At 27.7% G+C, this 20377-nt stretch overlaps 1 protein-coding gene across 11 annotated transcripts; it reads right to left on the reverse strand.

Annotated features, from left to right (window-relative positions):
* Positions 1-1179: 1179 nt before the first annotated feature.
* On the reverse strand, positions 1180-19584 carry LOC132946335 (probable multidrug resistance-associated protein lethal(2)03659). Of its 11 annotated transcripts, XM_061016306.1 has the most exons (28): positions 17661-17966; positions 16376-16513; positions 16226-16309; positions 15087-15197; positions 14874-15008; positions 13989-14199; positions 12786-13008; positions 12563-12719; positions 12358-12496; positions 12190-12300; positions 10448-10732; positions 10222-10386; positions 10016-10137; positions 7099-7196; positions 6951-7036; positions 4541-4917; positions 3730-4019; positions 3584-3663; positions 3328-3478; positions 3137-3243; positions 2947-3070; positions 2707-2877; positions 2513-2640; positions 2428-2455; positions 2210-2355; positions 1952-2124; positions 1641-1881; positions 1180-1531 (listed from the first exon to the last, which is right to left on the reverse strand). In XM_061016306.1, the coding sequence occupies exons 2-28, from the start codon at positions 16381-16383 to the stop codon at positions 1487-1489; spliced, it is 3996 nt and encodes a 1331-aa protein (XP_060872289.1). In that variant the 5' UTR covers positions 16384-16513; positions 17661-17966; the 3' UTR covers positions 1180-1486. The 11 variants fall into 11 exon arrangements, with proteins under 11 accessions (XP_060872289.1, XP_060872286.1, XP_060872290.1 ...); XM_061016303.1 differs by lacking the exon at positions 17661-17966 and adding an exon at positions 19445-19584 and having other exon boundaries at positions 2210-2455; positions 16376-16493; XM_061016307.1 differs by lacking the exon at positions 17661-17966 and adding an exon at positions 19445-19577 and having other exon boundaries at positions 2210-2455; positions 16393-16513.
* Between the last annotated feature and the right edge of the window lie 793 nt (positions 19585-20377).

The following is a 20377-nucleotide window of genomic DNA, read 5'->3' on the forward strand; positions in this document are numbered from 1 at the left end:
GTGCACACATTTTTGTATAAGCATTTAAAGTTAGAGTTTTGACAAAATGTATCAAATTTAAAATTTAAAAATGTATAAAATGTTCAACTTGTATAGCTGAGGATTGAAAATTTAAAATACGGTTCCATGTTAAATGTAAATAGGTAAATTAATTACTTTATTCACAATAATATCATGAAATACACTTAGTTATATATTATCATAGGCTGACTAACCGTCTTCGCTCAGAATCATTTTTTGTATACAATGATATCAGATCATTGAATAATGAATTCAAATTAATACCATCCATAACATTGACCCACTTGTAACCTACTGTACAGCAGATCGACGCCTATCTTTTGTTTTTGGAAATCTCCAATATGTCAATATATTGATATCACTAAAGCTTGAAAAAACTGCACAGTTAGGTATTAGCATATAATAGTATATTTCAACTATATACCTATTCATCTATTCAGGTTAGTCAATTACAAGTAGTAACTTAATTTGTGATGTTTAGGCTATTTCTAATTTCTATAAATATTATCTCGGTGCAATTATTATTATTTATTATTAATTATTGATACGAAATACGTGTGAAAATTATCATGATGTACCTAGATAATATAATAAAATATAACAAAAACGGACAACGGGCAACGAAAGACAAATTTGTTTACTATTACGAAAATACAAATCTGTAATTTTATGTTGAATGTTTTTACATACCTATATTCGGGTTTTCGGTTTTTGATATATTTAGCCATACTTCTTTTTATTTGGGTTTTTTTTATGCATTAAAACAATTGTTGTGATTTAAGTTTAACGGAACATTGAATGAAACATAAATTGACTGGTCTACAATTCTAAACGATGGGATTTTTGATTAGTTTATGAAGTGTGCAGAATCCGGGATTTCACGTCTCTCGACGCTATTGTCTAGAGGTTAGGTTATTACTTATTATTAACATTGATATACATTACGAATATAAAATTATGTGTTTAATGTCTGTATAAATTAATTATTGTAATAGACTCTCTACCTATAACCTCAGTCACTACAAGCTATATAATATAAGCTTATATAGAGAGTAGGTATCAACTTATCTGTAATTATTTAATGTAAAATGTATTGTTATGAAGTTGAATCAATATATAAATAATTAATAAAAACATTATAAACAACAAAAAGTTCAATAATAATTCATTAGTACCTGTATTTTAAGTCAAAAATAAATAACATTTTTTAAATAAGATAATAGTTGATTTGTTTAATGACAAACATTAACGTCAGATAAAAAAAAAATATTTATTGTTTTGTGACACAGTGATAGTGTAAGTAAGTTGTTGATTACATTGTTTTTATATACAACCATTAAAAAGCTATGAGAATAAATCAATGAAGTCAAAGAAAAAACTAGTAACAATAAAAAAAATAAATATTTATCATATTTATCAATATTAATTATAGTGATTTTTAAACAACGTTAAGTTCTTCAATAATTTATTTATTTGGAGATTTCTCTATCAATTGTACTGTTTTGAAACGCTACAAAAAAAAAAAAAGGAAATAAATTAATATCTATAGTAATAAATATCTTATAATATCTGCGTTTAAAATATTAAATACCTAATACATTTATAAGATTATAAGATACCTCTAAAGCCACACTATGGAACAAATCAAATGTTGCCTTCCCCATTTCATCAACCATTTTGTAGAAATATCCGTCTTTGTTTTTCAACAAATTAAATGGATGATCAAATTCAACTATTTTTCCCAGGTCCATCACTAGTACTCTGTCAGAATCCATAACAGTATTTAACCGGTGAGCAATTGTTAGTACTGTACAAAATCGAAATTTATTTCTTATTGTATTTTGAATCAACGCATCGGTCCTGTGTTATTTAAAAATTAAGTATAGTACTAAAATTTTAACCACAAAAACGTTTTTAACATTTGTATTACAATGGATCAACATTTGCAGTAGCCTCGTCCAATACTAGAATTTTATTATTTTGAACTATAGCTCTAGCCAAACAAACTAATTGTCTTTGCCCCACACTAAAATTCAAACCACTCGCAGACATTTTCGAGTTAAGTCCATCAGGCAAATCGAGTATAAAGTTTTTGAGTTCTACCTATAATATAATATTATTGTATTAGAAAAATTGTTTTGAATTAGGTGATAAAAAAATTTAAAGCTTGATTTTATGTAAAATATACTTCATCTAAAGCTTTCCAAAGGGCATGATCCGGGTATATTTCGAATGGATCTAAGTTTGTTCGCAATGTTCCAGAAAACAACACTGGTTCTTGAGGAATGATGGAAAGTTTTGATCTCAGATCTTCAAGCGGCAATTCATGTATATCTATATCATCAATGGAGATATTACCTTCATTTAGAGCTAGTCTAAACAATGCTCCGATAAAGGATGATTTACCTGCACCAGTCCTACCAACAATACCAACCTAAACAAACGTAATGTAATTAATATTGATTATTTATAATAACTCCGAATTACGTGCTTTTTCCATCGGCTGAATTTGTATATTTAGATCTTCTAACACATAAGGTGAACCTGGACGGTAACGTAAATTAAAATGTTTAAATACAATTTTCCCCGAAAATGGCCATTCTTTTGGTGGTGATTTGTCTAGAACACAAATTAATAATTAGTTAATTATTTGTTCGATATTTAGTAATAATTATTTCATAATACTAGTATTAGATTGAAGAGCATTTTCCTGTGTTAAATAAGTATATTCTATTACTCTTTCGACGGATACCATTTGGCTTTCTAATATTGCTGATAACCTTACTCCTATTTGTATTATACCGATTGATCCAATCACTTCTGTTAGAGCTAGACCAACACTTCCTCCGTGGATAGCTAAAATGATTATACATCTGTTAAAGCGTTTGAATAAAACTGTTAAATTCACCTTGGTTCTAAACTTACTGTTGCCGATTACTAAAAAGCAGACTAAAATAATAATTGTATAAAGAATATTGATTATATTCAACCAAATCCCTAACGCTTGAGTTAAACATATACGCAAATATGAAGCAGATGAATGTAAATCCTAAACAATACATAACACATATGCAAATCAAATATGTTTTATTGTTAAACATTAATTTTTACTTACTAGAAGCTTGTCAAATTCTTGTGTTAGAATTTTTTCTACTTTATATGCTCTTATTGTTGTTAAACCTTGAAATGATGCATTCATATGAGCTAATACAGGGCTTTGTGCTGATAGTAATCAAGAGTAAAATACAAATTGTTTAAATAACTAATATATTTACAATATACCTACCTACACATTATGATACTCACTAGTGGATTCCAATCTTTTGACAACTTGTGATGTATTAAAATAAAACTTTCTAAGTTTATAAACGATGAAGCCCATTGTAAATGTTGGTATTAAGAGATAAATATTAGTCAATCCAACAACTAATGCAGTTCCAAATATACCTATGGAAATCTATGTAAAATATAAATAAATAATATTCTTATTTATATTATATAATACAGTATCTATTATCTATAACTAGTATTATAGTATAAGGTAAATAATTAAATATATTACTTGTGTGAAACTTAAAACATTATTTGGTAAGATTTCATCTATAGCTCCTATGTCATTAGAAAATCGGTTCAATATCTGGCCTGCATGTAAATATCATAAATTTTTTTATAACTTTATAGTTACATTATTTTCATAGTATAAATTACCTGATGAATTTGTATTGAAAAAATGCATGGGGGTTCTTACAATGGAATTGAACATTCTATTGTGTAAATTGATTGAAGATTTCTTAGTCATTCTAACAAACATAGTGGTCCGGATGATAACTGATACTATCAGGGAAACCATGAGAAGAGCACAAACAATGACAAAGTGTTGATGGAAATTTGAAAACCATGGTAAGGAGCTAAATGAATCCAGGATCATTAGAGAATGTGTACTATTATTGCAAAAAGTATTATTCGTATTATAAATTTGATAAACCTCCTGATTAACCCTAAAAAAAGTACATCATATATATTTTGTATAAATTTGTTGATCATTATGCAAATTGTAGGTTCAGAATCAGAAGGCCATCTCTCAAAGTATCAAATTGTTCGAGAGAACCATTTTTAAACAATTTTAAACTTCAAATATATATTTTTTCGTAATCAATGATATTGAATGATTGTCATAACTAAAATTTACTCTCTGTTAACTTTCTTGCTATTTGTTTTTTGTTTCAAGCAAGACTTGATGTAAACAAATTATAATATGAACGATTCCCGAAAATTACCCACAAAGATTTTTCAGATGGAACCTTTCAGTTGCTAATATTTTTTTTTCACTTAGTTAGAACTTAATCTTACTGAATTTAATGTATGTTTTTATTAATACGTTAAATACAATAAAATAATGAATAAAGCTTGGATTATAGAGCATTATTCAATAAACCTTTTTGTATCATATAGTGGATTTTCGAAATAATTGATTTAGCATCTTTTGGTTCTGAGCCCACGATAAGTAGATATGTAATACCAAAAGCTAAGCCAAAGATCTGCACTAGAAGTGAGTACTTGAGTAATAATGCACATCAAAAAACAAAATAAAATGTTAGATGTACTTCCACCAGCAGTGATGTACGCTATAAAAACTTTCATGGAATCATATTTTTGAGTAGGATGTGCTAATATTTCTTTAGGTTTCGGAGTTAGGGCTTCACTCTGCTGACTTTCACACTTGTATGATGAAATACTTTTGTTGGATCCACGAAGAGACGAAACGAGTGCGTCGTCATTACAGTTGGTTTTATTGCTAGTTTCAATTTTTATTTCTTCTGAAAATCCAAGTAGTTTTGCAAAGTCAAAATTGCATGCTTTTATAGCTTCATAAGAGCCTTCAGTTACTATATGACCCTACAAGTGAATAAAAATAAAATAGTAATCAATTATATTTACTATATTACTCATGAGCCTATAAGTATAAAGATTTAAGAGAACGCCATACCCGCAGCGCTGTCTCCGTCGTACAAACGAGGCGTAATACGATTCCGCAGTTTTTACTTTTTTACCTGAAAAAAAAACACAGCACGATTGCACGATTATTTTACCTTTTTATATTTGAGAAAACCCAACATGATTGCGTTTCTTTTACTTTTAATGTTTGAGCGAACAACACAACAACGATTGCGCAAAACAAATATTTTGTATTGTTGGAATTAAAGAAATTAACAATAATTGTCCTATAATATATTTAATGATTTACTTACAATACTAAAATTGGTACATTATAATATGAAACAATATGATAATATATTATCAATATAATTCATGTATAATAATATTATACATGAAACAAAAAACAAATTATAACATACATTTAGTTCATAAAATTCAAAAAATTTCCCAACATTAATAATAACGTAATACTTATGGTTAAAAATAAATAATTATACACACCAATAACTACATTTCAAAAAAAAAAAAAAAATTAGAAAATATAACAAAAATCAAGTTTTTATAACTTTTTAGCACAAAAACGTGGTCCCAATGTCAGTAAATAATTATTTGATGATATCTCATTATTTTTATATTTTTTCCACGTTATGAGTTAGGAATACAATATTTTCTTCTTGTTCTTTACGAGGCTTGTTAATATTTTGTTATTTTATACTATATATTTTTAAATAAGATTCATTTTGAATATCTAATAAAATATGTATAACTTGGTGAATAGATGGAAGAGAAGTATAAAACTGAGCATTATAATGGCTATGGAAAGATTCTGTCACATATGTCGTTCTTGTCTCTGTTGAAGGTTCAGTAAAATAAAATAAAATAAAATAGAATCGGCATCAGATGATATGTAATTTTTTTTAATTGTTCAGTATATAATCGGTTAATTCAAAATTATCGGCAGGGGTATTTTCAATTAAATAAGCAAAAGCATCTTCTGAGGATAAAAATCCAAGTGCAAAAACTTGTTTCAACCAAATAGCTAGTTCAGATATTGAGTTATAGTTTTTTAATAATTAATTATTGTCACTTTGAATTTTCCTGAAGCAAGATTGGCCTAAATTAAATCTATCGTAATCCATCTAATTTGGCCTAGTGAGTAAATCATTTTAGCATTTTCTGTTAGAACGAGAACTCACAATTGCCCTACCAACAATATTTTCTGGAATCTCGTCATGTGTATGCTCATTTAACATACCTACTCAATACTTTGGTTACATCCTTGTAAACTAGTAAACTGGTAAAATAATTTTTGTTTGTACAGCGATACCAAATATTTCCACACTTTTTCAGAACTTTAAATTCACTAAATATCTTTTTCGATTTCAATTTTTTTTTGTTTTTGTGTCTCCATTTTCCCAAACTTTTCCCGACTTTATTATCGGATATTATCGGATGTGATTACGTTGGAAAAGCAATACGTTTGAAAACAGAGCCACTAACACTTATCAGTTATTAGTAATGAAATATTATTTATAGACCCTTAGCCGCCGTAATATAGTATCCGTTATAATGGTATATGTAGGTACAAGGTACTATAGGTGGGTAGTGGGTTTCTTAAAGCTTAAATTATAACAATTTAAGCTAACAATATAAAATAAAATACATTTTGGGCACAATCGTGTTATATTTTCTCAAATATAAAAAGAGCGGAATCGTGTTGCATCGATACAATCGCATAACATAGACAATTATAGGTCCTGAATAATTCATTAAACTGTGTTATATGTTATATCTATTATCAAATTTAGAATTATCTATTTGATCACATAGGTTTTTTACATTTTGATTTTAATTTTAAAGCGAGTTATGAACGAACATAACATAGTTAAATTAATTATTCAGAACGTACAATTTTCTATGTTGTGCATTTATAAGACGGATACAACGCTTGTGAATGTGGATATGGCGTCCTCTTAAATATTTTTACTTACATTATCCATTAGAACAATTTGGTCAACGTCAGATAAGTATTGTATTTGATGAGTAACAAGAATGCACGTTTTATCTTTGAGGTAATCTATTATTCAGGAATAAGTTTATTAACACGTTTTTATGAGATTTAAAATTTTAAAAATGTACCTCGAATGCATTTTTGATACAGATATTTACCCACTTTAATATCAACAGCGGAAAGAGGATCGTCCAATAAGTAAACATCTGCTTGTTTATAAACCGCTCTGAAACAAAACATTTTGAAATATATAAAATAAAATATTTAATGTAAAAATTATGTTTACTCATTACTCATTTCCTACAACGGATTTGTAAATGTATTTGAATAACTACATATTTATATCAATTAATTATTATAATTTATTAATTTGAGATGGCTGAATGGTTTTTGTCCCCTATTAACTATTTTGCCAATTACCAATCAAACCTAAACTTACTGCTTTTGTTTTTAATTTAATTTTTAAAATTAGTCATGTTTAGCACATCCTATAATTGAACATTTTGACCTCCAATTTGGACCTTTGTTGTAAGTTTTTCGTTTTTTCAAAAAGTATTTTATTTTTTTCGCTAAATTTCTTTATCTGTATAACGTGTATATATAAAAGAAATAGTATGACTACTATAATCATAATCAACGCACAGGCTAAACTATGATAGCAATTTGAAATTTCCAGGGTATGTTTGTATTATAGTCTAGGCGTGCAATAACAAGGATTTTGAATAATTTTTATTTTAAAAACAATTTTTGATATTTAGTTAATTTATTATTGTTTATTGTAATGTTGCTATTGGTTACAGAAAATAAAATAGTTACTAGGATTGAATATAATTTTAGACCTGTATTTTATATTTGGTCAAAACTATCAAAATCACTGTGTTAAAAATCTTTAATGGAGATTAAAGATTAAGATAAGATAAATCAACCGGAATATTAATGTTATTATTAATGCGTTAAAAAATCAAATAAAAATCAATGTTAAACTTAAATAATTTGTTTTTTAAGTTTTGAACATCACTACACTGGGTAAAAAATTGAACACAAAGTTTGAATCATATAAGTAGTGCTATTTTTTACGGGCAACTAAATGGATAGCTATCTTCTATATAATTTATATAAAAAAGAAAGGTATTATGACCGATAGCGATGAAACTTTGGGAAATTGTTAAATACACTTCCGCGAAGGATTTTGGCATAATACATGTTGGTGTATTAAAATCGGAACTTCCACCTAAACCGAGATACACCAATATAATACCTATTTTGTATTAATTGATCATTTTTTCCCGAGCGAAGTCAGGTTATACAGATATATCAAAAACTTAAAAACCATCGGATGGCACATTTTATCCAATCCGCCGTAGGTTAGATTAAGCAAAAACAACATACTTGGTATAACTTTGAAACTTTAGTTATTAATTATACACTTATGTACGCACCTTGCGGGGTCCGGAATCAACCGCAGGTGAATACTGGATAGCCTACCTGATAATATACTGCTTGCATAATCACAAGCTTGTCTCACGGGTAGGGTGGCTATAATATAGGTAATTAATCGAACGTGTCCTGATTGACTCATATTGATTGATCAACGTAAAGCCCAAACAATCATCGTTTGAGATTTGCAATTTTCACGATACCTTCGTACCACCATGCAAGCGTGCATTTTAAAAGAATTTCCTAAAATTCACATTTTAAAATGGCTCTTACACAAGTATTATGAGATTCGAGATGGCCGATGAACATTTTTTAGTTTTGATCACCATTACACCGAATATTAAATAACGAATTTAACATAATTTGAATCATATGAAGTTGGAATTTTTAACGGGTAGCGAAATGCACGGGGGTCAGCTAGTTACATATGCAGTTTTATTTACTGTGGTATTGAAATTGACGAATTTGTCACTCGTGTATTAGACTGAATCAGTTGTATTTTCTATGGCATCTTTTATTTTTTATTTGTTTGATAAGGTTCTTTTTTTGAATTCCATATAACTTTACAATCAGTACATGTCCATTTGTTTTTTGTATTATATGACATTTTCGAAATTGATTTTTCGTTGATTCCCTGACAATATTTATGAGTATCCAATTTTACACTCAGAAGTCAGAACACAATATTTCATCGTCAACAATAATACTTTCCGAGCATTTCATACAGGTTATAATATTAAATATTGTCTTATTTAACCACACGTGATAGATACAACGAACCCATTATATAGATTACGTGAAACGAAATTAAACGCGATCACTAAGACCTTACCGATAGCCGATAACGGACCGTTAATGACAACACGTGTGGCTCACAGTGGTAGTAGATATGATATTGTCTTGAAACGATTCAAGTCTAAAATATGCTACCGCAAATCAAAGTTGTCACTTAGAAAAAAACTTCAAGGCTTGTGGAAATTCATGAATTTTAAACGCTCTAACAACGTAATACCAAAGATAATATAATTTAACATTATAAAACCAGAGACAAAAACATGTTTTTTGTACGATTGTCCAAGTAATTTAAATCCCATTTCTAATTTAAAGTACTATATTGTACTCTAGCTCCATATATTATGGATATTGGGCCCATTTTATTAGATCTCTGTACTTCTTAAGGTATCAATAAATTAGAAAAAGTAGAACTATGGTTGTTTTTTTCGCTTGCTAAATTTAAATTTCTTGCTGGAATTCTTAGTTTTCAATGATTTATGGACTCTCCAAAGCGATTATCTTTAATCAATTTAATAATTTTAAAATCTCTTCTCGGTCCTCTTTCTCACATTTACCTTTTTTCATTCCAACATACTCAAGCAACTATTGTGTACAATAAACCTCTGATTGGTCTAATGAGTCTAGCTAATATGGAGCCTTCGTCGTAGTTTTAGATGTAGGCTACTCACAACTTATTTATTTGTCTTCCGATGTATTTTTGTAATTTAATTTCTTTATGTAATTATCTGATTATTTGTAAGTAACATACACTACTTAACATAACATGTTGTCCAATGTGCTCGACATATTTACAATTACCAAATGCATACTTACCTAGCTAAATTAATTCTTGCTCTTTGTCCTCCACTTAAAGTTATTCCTCTTTCTCCCACAACCATCTCATCACTATGAGGAAATTGTTCAAAATCATTTTTTAGTGCACATATATCAATAACCTAAAAAAAATCATATTCTATATTTCTATAATCTATATTTTAAGTAATTTAACTTTAAGGTAACTTTCGTTTATAGATAGATACTCGTTTGTAACGTTCTTTTTCCATTGGTGATCCAAATAGAATATTTTGTTGAATAGTCCCAGAAAATAACCATGGTTCCTGTGATGCATAAGACACTACACCATGCACAGACAAGTTGCCTTGGGAAATCGGTAATTCCCGTAAAATTAATTGTAGTAATGAACTCTGTAATATTTTTTTATACTTGTTTTTATAAATTAGATGCGTAAAATAGGGTATATATTACCTTTCCGGAACCCACCGGTCCGATAACTGCAACTAATCGTCCAGGACTTACTGTTAAATTAATATTTTCTAATGTGTTACTATCTTGGTTTTCTAACCATTTCGCAAAAGCTTTCGATATAACAATATCATGGCTGTTAACAAATTCAGTGTTATTTTCAAAGCTCTTACTGTTATTTGCAATATTATCAAAAGTAGTCTGTTCAACATTGTCTTCAATTGATTTATCAGAATTTGAACAAGAATTAGGTATTTGATAATCTAGTTCCTCGAGCATTAAAAAATTCTATACATAAAGTAAGATATATATTAGTACTTTGTTATTTTAATGTCCATTTCTTATAGAATTATAATTTTATTTATAACTCATAACTTTACATTACTTATAAATCACTTACATTTTTAAATATATCTATATTAATAATATTAACATATTTATACCATAGGGCAGTGGTTACCAAACTTTTATGACTACGGTACCCTTTGGATAAAGATTCGTGTTTCGTGGAATCCCAATAATGCTTGTAAAACAAACATTTTTTAGCAATATTAATATATTATACTACCTAGTAACTATTATTTAGGTGAACTTTTTTTTCTGAGTATAATATCAAATAATTTTCTCAATATTCACATACATCTGACGGAATCCATGAGATTATCCCACGGAACTTCAAGAAGCGCGGCTATAGGGTTCTGAATTTGAAATATTTCATAATTTAAAATTTCATTTTTCTTGAAATATTTCAATTAAATTAAGAAAATGTTTTTTTTCTTTTAAATGTATTCGGTTATAGACGATTAAAAATTATTATTGGTTACATACAAAAAATATCGATAATGAATGACTTAGGTATCAACCAAGGTTTACGAATTACTAAATCAATGGTTATAAATTATATTATCGGTTAATTTATCACTTATTAATTAGGGGATCCATTGGCTATTATTTTTAGTTTTTGATATATTAAACCAAATTTAAAAAATTTCTTCTTGCTGTAAGTTTATGACTATATAAACCTTTAGAGAAAATAAATAATTTTTTTTAATTTTTCAATTAAATTAAATAAATTTTATCAAATTTTAAAACCCTACTTATAATAATAAATCACTAAAACTTAAAAATATCTGTATATTATATTAAGGGGCCTCGCTACGTTCATTATTTAAGGAGCAACATTTAGGCAATTTTTAATTTTGTCATAGCCACCCGGGATCTGTGTGTTAGTTGTATATGATTATTAGTGTGAATAAAATTAAATGCGGGTATCCTCCTCGTACGCGCATACACATATAAATCGATAACTATTACAATTTTACAGCACGAATTTAAAAAAAACATACATTTGTTTTGACAAAATTAAAGTTAGTTAACGTTGTCTGATTTTGATTCTAAAAAAATATTTGAATTCAGCAGAAAAATGTCTGTAGACCGTACGAAACATTTTCCGTTTTTAATATCAATTTTAATTTTAATTATGATTCGAAAAAGTTCATATTTTCAAATTTTCAATTACAATTCACAATAATATAAAATTTAGTTTTTACAAAGTGCTTCGTAGGATCTATAGACAATTTTCTGGCAAGTTCAAATTTTTTTTTCAGAATCAAAATAGGACAACGTTAATTAACTTTAATTTGTCAATACTTTAGGTCTTTCCAGCTAAAATTGACGGCAGTAGCGAGGCCCCTTAATAATATTGACATCTATAATGTACATAGGTATTATTTAATATTTTGTACTTGTATGCGTTTAATGGATACCATCAATTCACCTATTTGCAGCAAACTGAGAGAAAATCTCATAGACATCGTTATATTCAATATGCTGAAGAAAGATGTAAGTACATAAACCTATAATAAAATACTATAGATTAATATAAGCAACAAAATTATTGATTTTCAATTTACATTTCGTATAGATATGTCATTTCCCAGTATTATGTAGAATAAAATGCTGATAAATAGTTGAAATCTTGATTGGACTATTCTAAATGATAACCAAATGAATCCAACAAATGTCGATTTTTTAATCTGTTCAACTTCCATTCTATTAAGACATTATAATATAATACATTTTTTTAATTCTATCATTTAATCAAATCATAAAACATACTTTCTCGCATATTCTATAAGTTTTCCAAAAGGTTTTTCCCACGAGTACATTTTTATCACTTGTATTCCCGAAATGATTTCATTCATTAAACGTATTCTCTCATCAGTCTTTTTAGCCGTTTGCAAACGGATTTCAGATATTTTTTTCCCCATCCAACCTGAAATTGAAACAATAGACAACAATTTTTTTAATATTTCAGTTAACATGTTTTTAGTTAACAAACCTTGTAATGGAATAAAAAATAAAAATGTAGCAATTCCAATTAAAGACGACATGCCAATTTCCTGCCATAAAAAATACGTTGCTACTATTGTTTGCAAAGGTCCAATCCATAAAAAATGTATCATATGTAATGCTGCATCGAATCGGTTGATGTCATTTGATATCAAATTGATCACTTGTCCGACGGTGGTTACACCAAGAGTTTTATGACTCAGGCATAATGTCTAAGAAATTTGATATATGAAACCATTTTTTATATAGATAATGAAGGTAAACAAAGTATCGTTTATTTATAATATAACTATATTGTAGTAATAGTTCAAAAGCTTGTTTCAAATATTTGAAAAAAAAGATTAAAATATTCTTATTAAATATTTAATAGGTAATTTTAACATAATATAATAATTCATAATGTATATATATTATATGTTTTTGTGCTAGATACAATTTTTTTCTGACTGCTACTGTTGCAATGGCAATTATAAATACAGGCACAAGAATATTTCGGTCTTTTCGAGATTTCTGGGATGTCTGGCTTAGGCCTGTCACTGAACCGAACGTCTAGGGTGGCGGATTAAGGTCGACCCGAGAAGAGGAAATTTTGATAAATGTTGTTAAAATTCTAATTTTAAATGCTTATAAAAATAAGTGTAACTATGTATTTTTAATATTTTTCAACTGCCAATGTAACAATATATTAGGAGCCTTGTATTAAATTTTCAAGCTTTTTGACCAAACAAATAAGATTTTATTGACATTTGAAGAAAAAATCTAAAAAAATTGGAAACTGAAAATGTTCATAAATAGCTAAAAACAAGTAAAAATATTTTGAAAATTATATGGTGTTTATAAAATGCTAATATAAACATGTATCTATGATAATTTGTTTTATAGTTACACCCAAAACCAAAATCGATTTTGCGTAAAAAATTTATGTTTTTGTTTTTCACGGCACTTTGAAAACTATAGTGAATTTTAAATTTAGACCTCCCCAATGCACTAACTAGTAATACAGTAGGTTGAATTAATTTTTGTATTTGAAAAATATCAAAGTTTCAAGTACCCAAGATATAATTAAATCCTATATTAATTTTTAGTTGCGATAAAAAACATTTCTATTTAAACTCACATCTATGAAATTACTCGTTAATATAACATGGTTGAATAATTATTATCTTTAATGAATATTTGTACCTAAATTTACCTTTCTGTAAATAAGAGAACAGCAAGCAATTTTCGTTTTCATCGCTTCGTTTAAGCATTCTTGAACCATTAACACGTATAAGATTGTTGAAATGAATAAGATGAATACTAAACCAGATGCGCATAGGCATGCATATTCCAAGTCGGCATTTGTGGAATCATCGGGATTGAAGTATGCCAAAAGTTCACCGATTAATAAAGGCTGAGACATACTGTAATGACGATATGCAACATCAAAATTCAAAATACATAGCGATTCCTCAATTAAATATAGAGAAATAAATAATATTCCATCAAATATCAATATATTTTATAAAATACCAATAGGTACAGTTTGCATAATTTAGTGAGCTTGAACACTATTTTTATTTATGGCACAAATAAATAATTTGTTTAAATAAAAATAAATGTCTTTAACGCTTAAATATAATATGAATTTTAAATTAAAAAAATTAAATTATCGACTTCAAAATTGCATACCTACAACAGCCAACAGGTATACTTAAAGTTAATAAAATATATTATTTTTACGGTCTGATAATATTCGAATTAATTACAACATGAAAATTAATAACATGGATAATATTATATTTATTATTGCTTCGCGAATTTGGCTGGAGTTAGGTATTATATAATAAGAAAATAATTTACAAAAAACTAATATGTTATAGCATTATATACATATTAATAATCGATCGGAAGCGTTTATTCCTATCATATATGACTTATTTACTTTTATGTTGTCCAGGTATATATGACTTGGATGGGATATTTCTCTCTTAGTTAAGACTATAATGTTCATAAATATATTTTTTCATGCAATTCTTATTCTGTATTCTACTTACAAATTATAAAATTTAGGTAGGTATTTAAAAAAATTTCATACTTGAAAATAATTTCAATTATGCAAAATATAAATCCGTGTAACATATATTTAGTACCAAACATTCGGATCAAAGCTCTCAATAATCTTGGCTTTCGATTTACTAAATATGCATTGGCCAGCTCTGATTTCCATGTCCTGAATCCAAAAAAAAAATTATATACTTCAAAGTTGTAGTAACAAACATTTTTTTTTATTCAATTGTGGTTAATTTACTTTTCTAATTGATCACCTAAAGATGATGATGTGTGATCGTCAAATGTCGTATACAAATCTGTTTCATTTAAATCTCTTAGTTGTCCTGTTTTTAATATATTTAACATCCAGCTAATTAAAACAAATAATTAAAAAAATTACAAATTATAATAACATTTGAAACTAAACATAGGTTATACCTATACTTTTCAAAAATAATTACAGTTATAGTGTAACAATATAATAAATTGCTTTTTATTCATACAAACATCATTATTTTATAAAATGAACAATATTAATCAATATTTTAATTATTTTCAAAATAATATTCAAAATATTTTATTTTATATTATATGACAAGAAACGAAAATTACAAAAACGATTAATGTGAATTAATAGAACTAATAGAGTTAATAGAATATTAATAGAATTAACACCTTAAATCAGTAAAGACCTTATTATGCATATTATTTGCTTTGTCTTGTTTTAAAGAATTTACGTAGGTTTAAAATATGTATAATATATGAATTTACATTGTGTAAATAAACCATATTTGAATACGTTCAAATTGGTTCAAATTTGGTCCTTAGTCCTTACTCGTTATATGGACTGATTTAGTAATTCATCTTTAAATAAATAACTTTATTTTTAATCCCCTACTTTTTGAATGAAAAAGTAACGTATGATAAAACAATTTTGGGTAACGCAAATATAATTTAGATAAAAATATTTAACGTAATTTTATTACTTTTTAAAAGTAGTTTACACAACACTGCTTAATGCTTATAATGTATATTTATTTTATTTTACTTGCCAAAAATATTTAAAAGAATTACGTAGATTTAAATATAATTTACATTGTATATAACCGGTAATTGAAGACACTCACTATTTTTCTACCAGGCAATGACATTTCCCTTTTGTGTTTTTAGTTAAACCTACTCTGAATAATGCGGATACACATTTCCATGCTCTCTGAATTTGTTCTTTATTTCTTTTTACAATTTAACTGTAATGCATGATTTACAATATTTTTCTTACACTTATATATGAAAAATGAAATAGTTTTTAATGAATCTGTCATTTTTATTTTAATCTATCCATATTATTAATTTACAACTTTGTTTACACGTCCAAAATACGCCGAAGGAATTACCTACCTATATGTGACGATTTCAAAAATATTTGCATTCGATCTTGGATTACGATCACGTTCTACTTTCTTATCTGTTGTTGGTATTTCTCTTAAATAAAAATAAAGTTTCTTATTAATTTTAAGATCCAATATTTGGATATGTTTGAAAACTTACCTGTACATAATATATACCTATTAGTTATTACTGTTGCAGAATTCGTATTGTGGTTTATGATAAATAGTCAACAATAATGCTTGAATATTGGTTATTATTATATTGTTATTCCGTTGTCCTAAAAATAGATAAGTATACCTACCATAATATGGTATACCATTATATTATAATATAATTAAAATTGCTTTCTCTTAATACAATTATTAATACAATAATAAAATATTATATACCTAACCATGTTATTCAAATTTGGGTTTCGCTTATTTATAATTCAAAATGAAATTAATTGTCATGTCAAATGATTAAACTCACAGCTCTAGTTATTATATTAGTATTAATGATCTAACAGAACAAGTTTAATCAATGCAAGTCAATGATTGCATTTAAGAGAACGGCTCACCTGCAATTTGTTATCTCCGTCTTATCAACATAAAACATTTACGATTAGAAATTTGTGTTTAGCTTTGTTAATTTTAATATTAGAATTAATTTACCTATTATCAAACCTAAAAGCATGTAAGTAGCGATGTATATTGCCTGTAGTTTGTTCGATATTTTAATTTTGAAGCGGGTTCGTTGCACTTTTATTTTTAATAGGTACATTAGTACATTACACGCTTATATAGTGTACGCTTGCGCAGATATTGTCAATGGTAGGATATATTAAAAATTATATATTTTATATTATGCAAATACATCAAAATAGTTATTAAATTAAATTAATTTTATAAAAAAAATTTAAAGGAGGTTTGAACGCTCAAACCCCTCCGTCATACCTCTGCGTGTGTACATCACTGAGGCTATAAGTTATAACTCGCTTCAAAATTAATATACCGATAAAACGCTTATAACGCTTACGTTTTATAGATAAGCTTACGGTTATCTTGAGGTTTCACGGTTGATAATTTTACTCTAATATTAAAATGAATGAAGCTAAACTTGACGGGTCCGTGAGCCGTTATAGTAAATATAATAATATGATGTGAATTTTTTTATACCAAGTAGTAATTTGCGTTAAATTGTTAATAGTTTTAAACTTTTACTTAAAATTGATCAATTATAAACATGATTATAAGCCTGCTATAAGGAATAAATTGCATAGTTTTTTTGTTTATTCATAATCTAAATTCTAAAATGTGTGAAATAAAATGATTCTTGTTTATAAGAGAAATAAGGTATAAAATAGAGGTGGTCCGTGACACATTTTTAAAGTTTTCTAAGTGGTCCATAGTGGATAGGACCACTTAGATAACCACAGGGTTACACAGAATAAAAATGTACCTACCTGCAACAGCTTACATTCAATGGGCAACGACTGAATATATTATACTGAAAACTATATTCGAACTTGTCAAGAAATTAATGAAATGAGCTCGATATTTGCTGTTATCTATAGCCGGGTTCAATATTTATCTAATCAGTATAACGTTTCAATGATTTACCCATGGCTGTTTAATATGTAATAAAAAATTGTTCAATTTTTTTTTTAAATAAAAATGTTTACAGATGCTAATTAATATCTCTAGATTTATCACGAATAATTTCGAGATATTTTATACTTGATGACCCAATAGACATTTTTACAGTTGAGCTTTTAATTTGTGTCTTTTAAGTGGAGTCTTGGATCAACGAATATTGTGAAGAATACAGCAGAGTTTTGTATAGAGTGATTTAGAATGATCTATCTCTTCTTCGCCCAGCTATGTATGTTATGTTTAGATAAGTTTGTGAGCAGCTGTTATTACTCGTAGCGACTAATATTAAGCTTTATAACTTGTTATATATATTATATCTGTTTATTTTTTTTTTATTTTGTTAATTATTATTATATCAGTTTACTTACATGTTACATACATATAGTTAAATATATTATATTTAGAATAAAGTAAAAATTGGGAATTAATTGAGGGGGGTTTGGGGGGGAGGCAAAGGCCCCCACGGGTCTGCGTTGAGTAATTTCTCACTTGGAACGCAGTTTATAAATTATTGGATTGAGCTCATCTACTTAATAATTCCCAATTCAAGCACTGCAGTTTATGATGGATCATTGTCATATTATCTATAAATATATAAGCGAATATATGTTTGTTTGTTTGTTTATCCTTTCATCCGATCGCCATGAAACTTTCGTGGCGGGCTTTAGTCACCCCAAGAAAGTTTTCTAAGCTATCACGAACAAAATCGGATGAAACAAATGATTAAATCATACATTCCTACATGTATGTATACAGTGGCGTGTAATCCAAGTGTTGCTCAGGCAACACCTTAAATATGGGTGGGTAGTTATTGATAGAAGAAAAATAGTAAATTGTATGTGTCGGTATGACAGTATTATGAGGGGTAGGTCACCTAAAATTATTTGAGCAACACCATTTTTTTTAGGATTCACGCCACTGTATGTATGATACGATATCACGAGAAGCTCTGTAGTGCAACATAAACCATAACAACAAAAATAAAATATAAAACTTACATATCTATACATATTCTATATATAAAATCATATCATATCTATACTTATATATAAAATCAAAAGTATGTCTGTTTGTTATCTATGCATTCCTACACTATTCATCCGATCGCCATACAACTTTGGGAGGTTATTAATTCACTCCCGCGAAGATTTCTGGCCTATTACATCTTGGCGCATTACAGTCTGAACTGGGTTACAGCAAAACCGAGACACATACATTTTCATTAATTGATCATTTTCCCCGGGCAAAGTCAGGTTATACTGCTATATCAAGAGCTACTGAACATTGTATCCAATCCTCTGTAAGTTGGATTAAGGAAAAACGAAATACTTGGTGACTTTGAAATTTTAGAGTAAGAAAATATACACTTATTTACGTAAATATTGATTAGTATTTTTATATACGTGTTATTTGCAAACTGCAATTAACGTGGTATTTATAATTTGGATTGGATTGTTGGAGATTTGGTGTTTGGCATAGGAGTTTTTTCTAAATAATTTAATGTCATTGAAGGATCATTAGGTAGTGTAAAGAATTGAAATGACAGTTTTTAAGTTTGAAGAATAAAATGAATATACCAAAAATGAACTCATACCTGGTGTTAGAACAAACGCAATAGTTGAGTCAACTTCGTAGAGAAATATTAATTTCAGATTAATAAAACTGGTCGGTGGTATGTAGATTCGCTGTGGGCGGCATTGAAGTGGCACATCGTATGACCGCTGAGAGTTTCTGCCACCGAATGAGTGTATGTATTGTTTGCTCGTTGTGTATATATCAAGGTGAATTTATATACATATAGAGACTATATATAGAGAAATGATTGTTCTATGCCTACTCAATTGTTATTGCGTAACGTGAGAATAGATTGTTTGCATTTGTTACGTGAATAACGCATGCACGTGCATTTGTGTTGTATTTTTGCACTTCGTCGTTGGTTTTTGGCAATATCTGTACGAGGATTTGTACAATTGTACGTAACTTGTACGTTTAGTGCAGTTATCATTTTCATACCTTTGTGTAAAGTTTTAGCAATGATATTTTGGCACTTAAGTGAATATAGTAATGGTGCCCATGCGTGGGTATAAATATTGTATAGGCAGTTTTTTAATGAAATATCATTCAAATTGACTTATTCACAAAAACAAAGAGTTCATCAATATTTAGAGTGATATATTGGATTGGTTTACCTTAATACCTAATTATAAGAGACATAGATAAAAAAAAAAAAAAGTGACAAAGATAATAATAACCTACTGTATAGCAGAGCGACACCCACTTACCCGCTTTTTAATATTTATGTCATGTAATTCCATCACGGGATAGATTCTTCCTTCTAACCTCCAGTCCAATTACTACCGCTACATGATATATATTATAAAATAACATATTTACAGATTTTATAATAAATATTTTATATACAAAAAATAAAAAAATAAAATATTTATATAATCTTTTGAATTCTAAAGATATTAGAATAATATTCTTGAGATATATAAATAGATATCGAATTGAGAGTACAGACATA

This window comes from Metopolophium dirhodum, chromosome 6, assembly GCF_019925205.1.
Source record: "Metopolophium dirhodum isolate CAU chromosome 6, ASM1992520v1, whole genome shotgun sequence".
Classification (NCBI taxonomy): domain Eukaryota; kingdom Metazoa; phylum Arthropoda; class Insecta; order Hemiptera; family Aphididae; genus Metopolophium; species Metopolophium dirhodum.

Excerpts from the sequence above, each read along its gene's own strand:
- LOC132946335 (XM_061016303.1), bottom strand. Across the intron at positions 4,020-4,540 it reads GATCTTTGGCTTAGCTTTTG|GGTTAATCAGGAGGTTTATC; the intron begins GTATTACATATC and ends TACTTTTTTTAG. Across the intron at positions 1,532-1,640 it reads TCCATAGTGTGGCTTTAGAG|CGTTTCAAAACAGTACAATT; the intron begins GTATCTTATAAT and ends TTTTTTTTGTAG.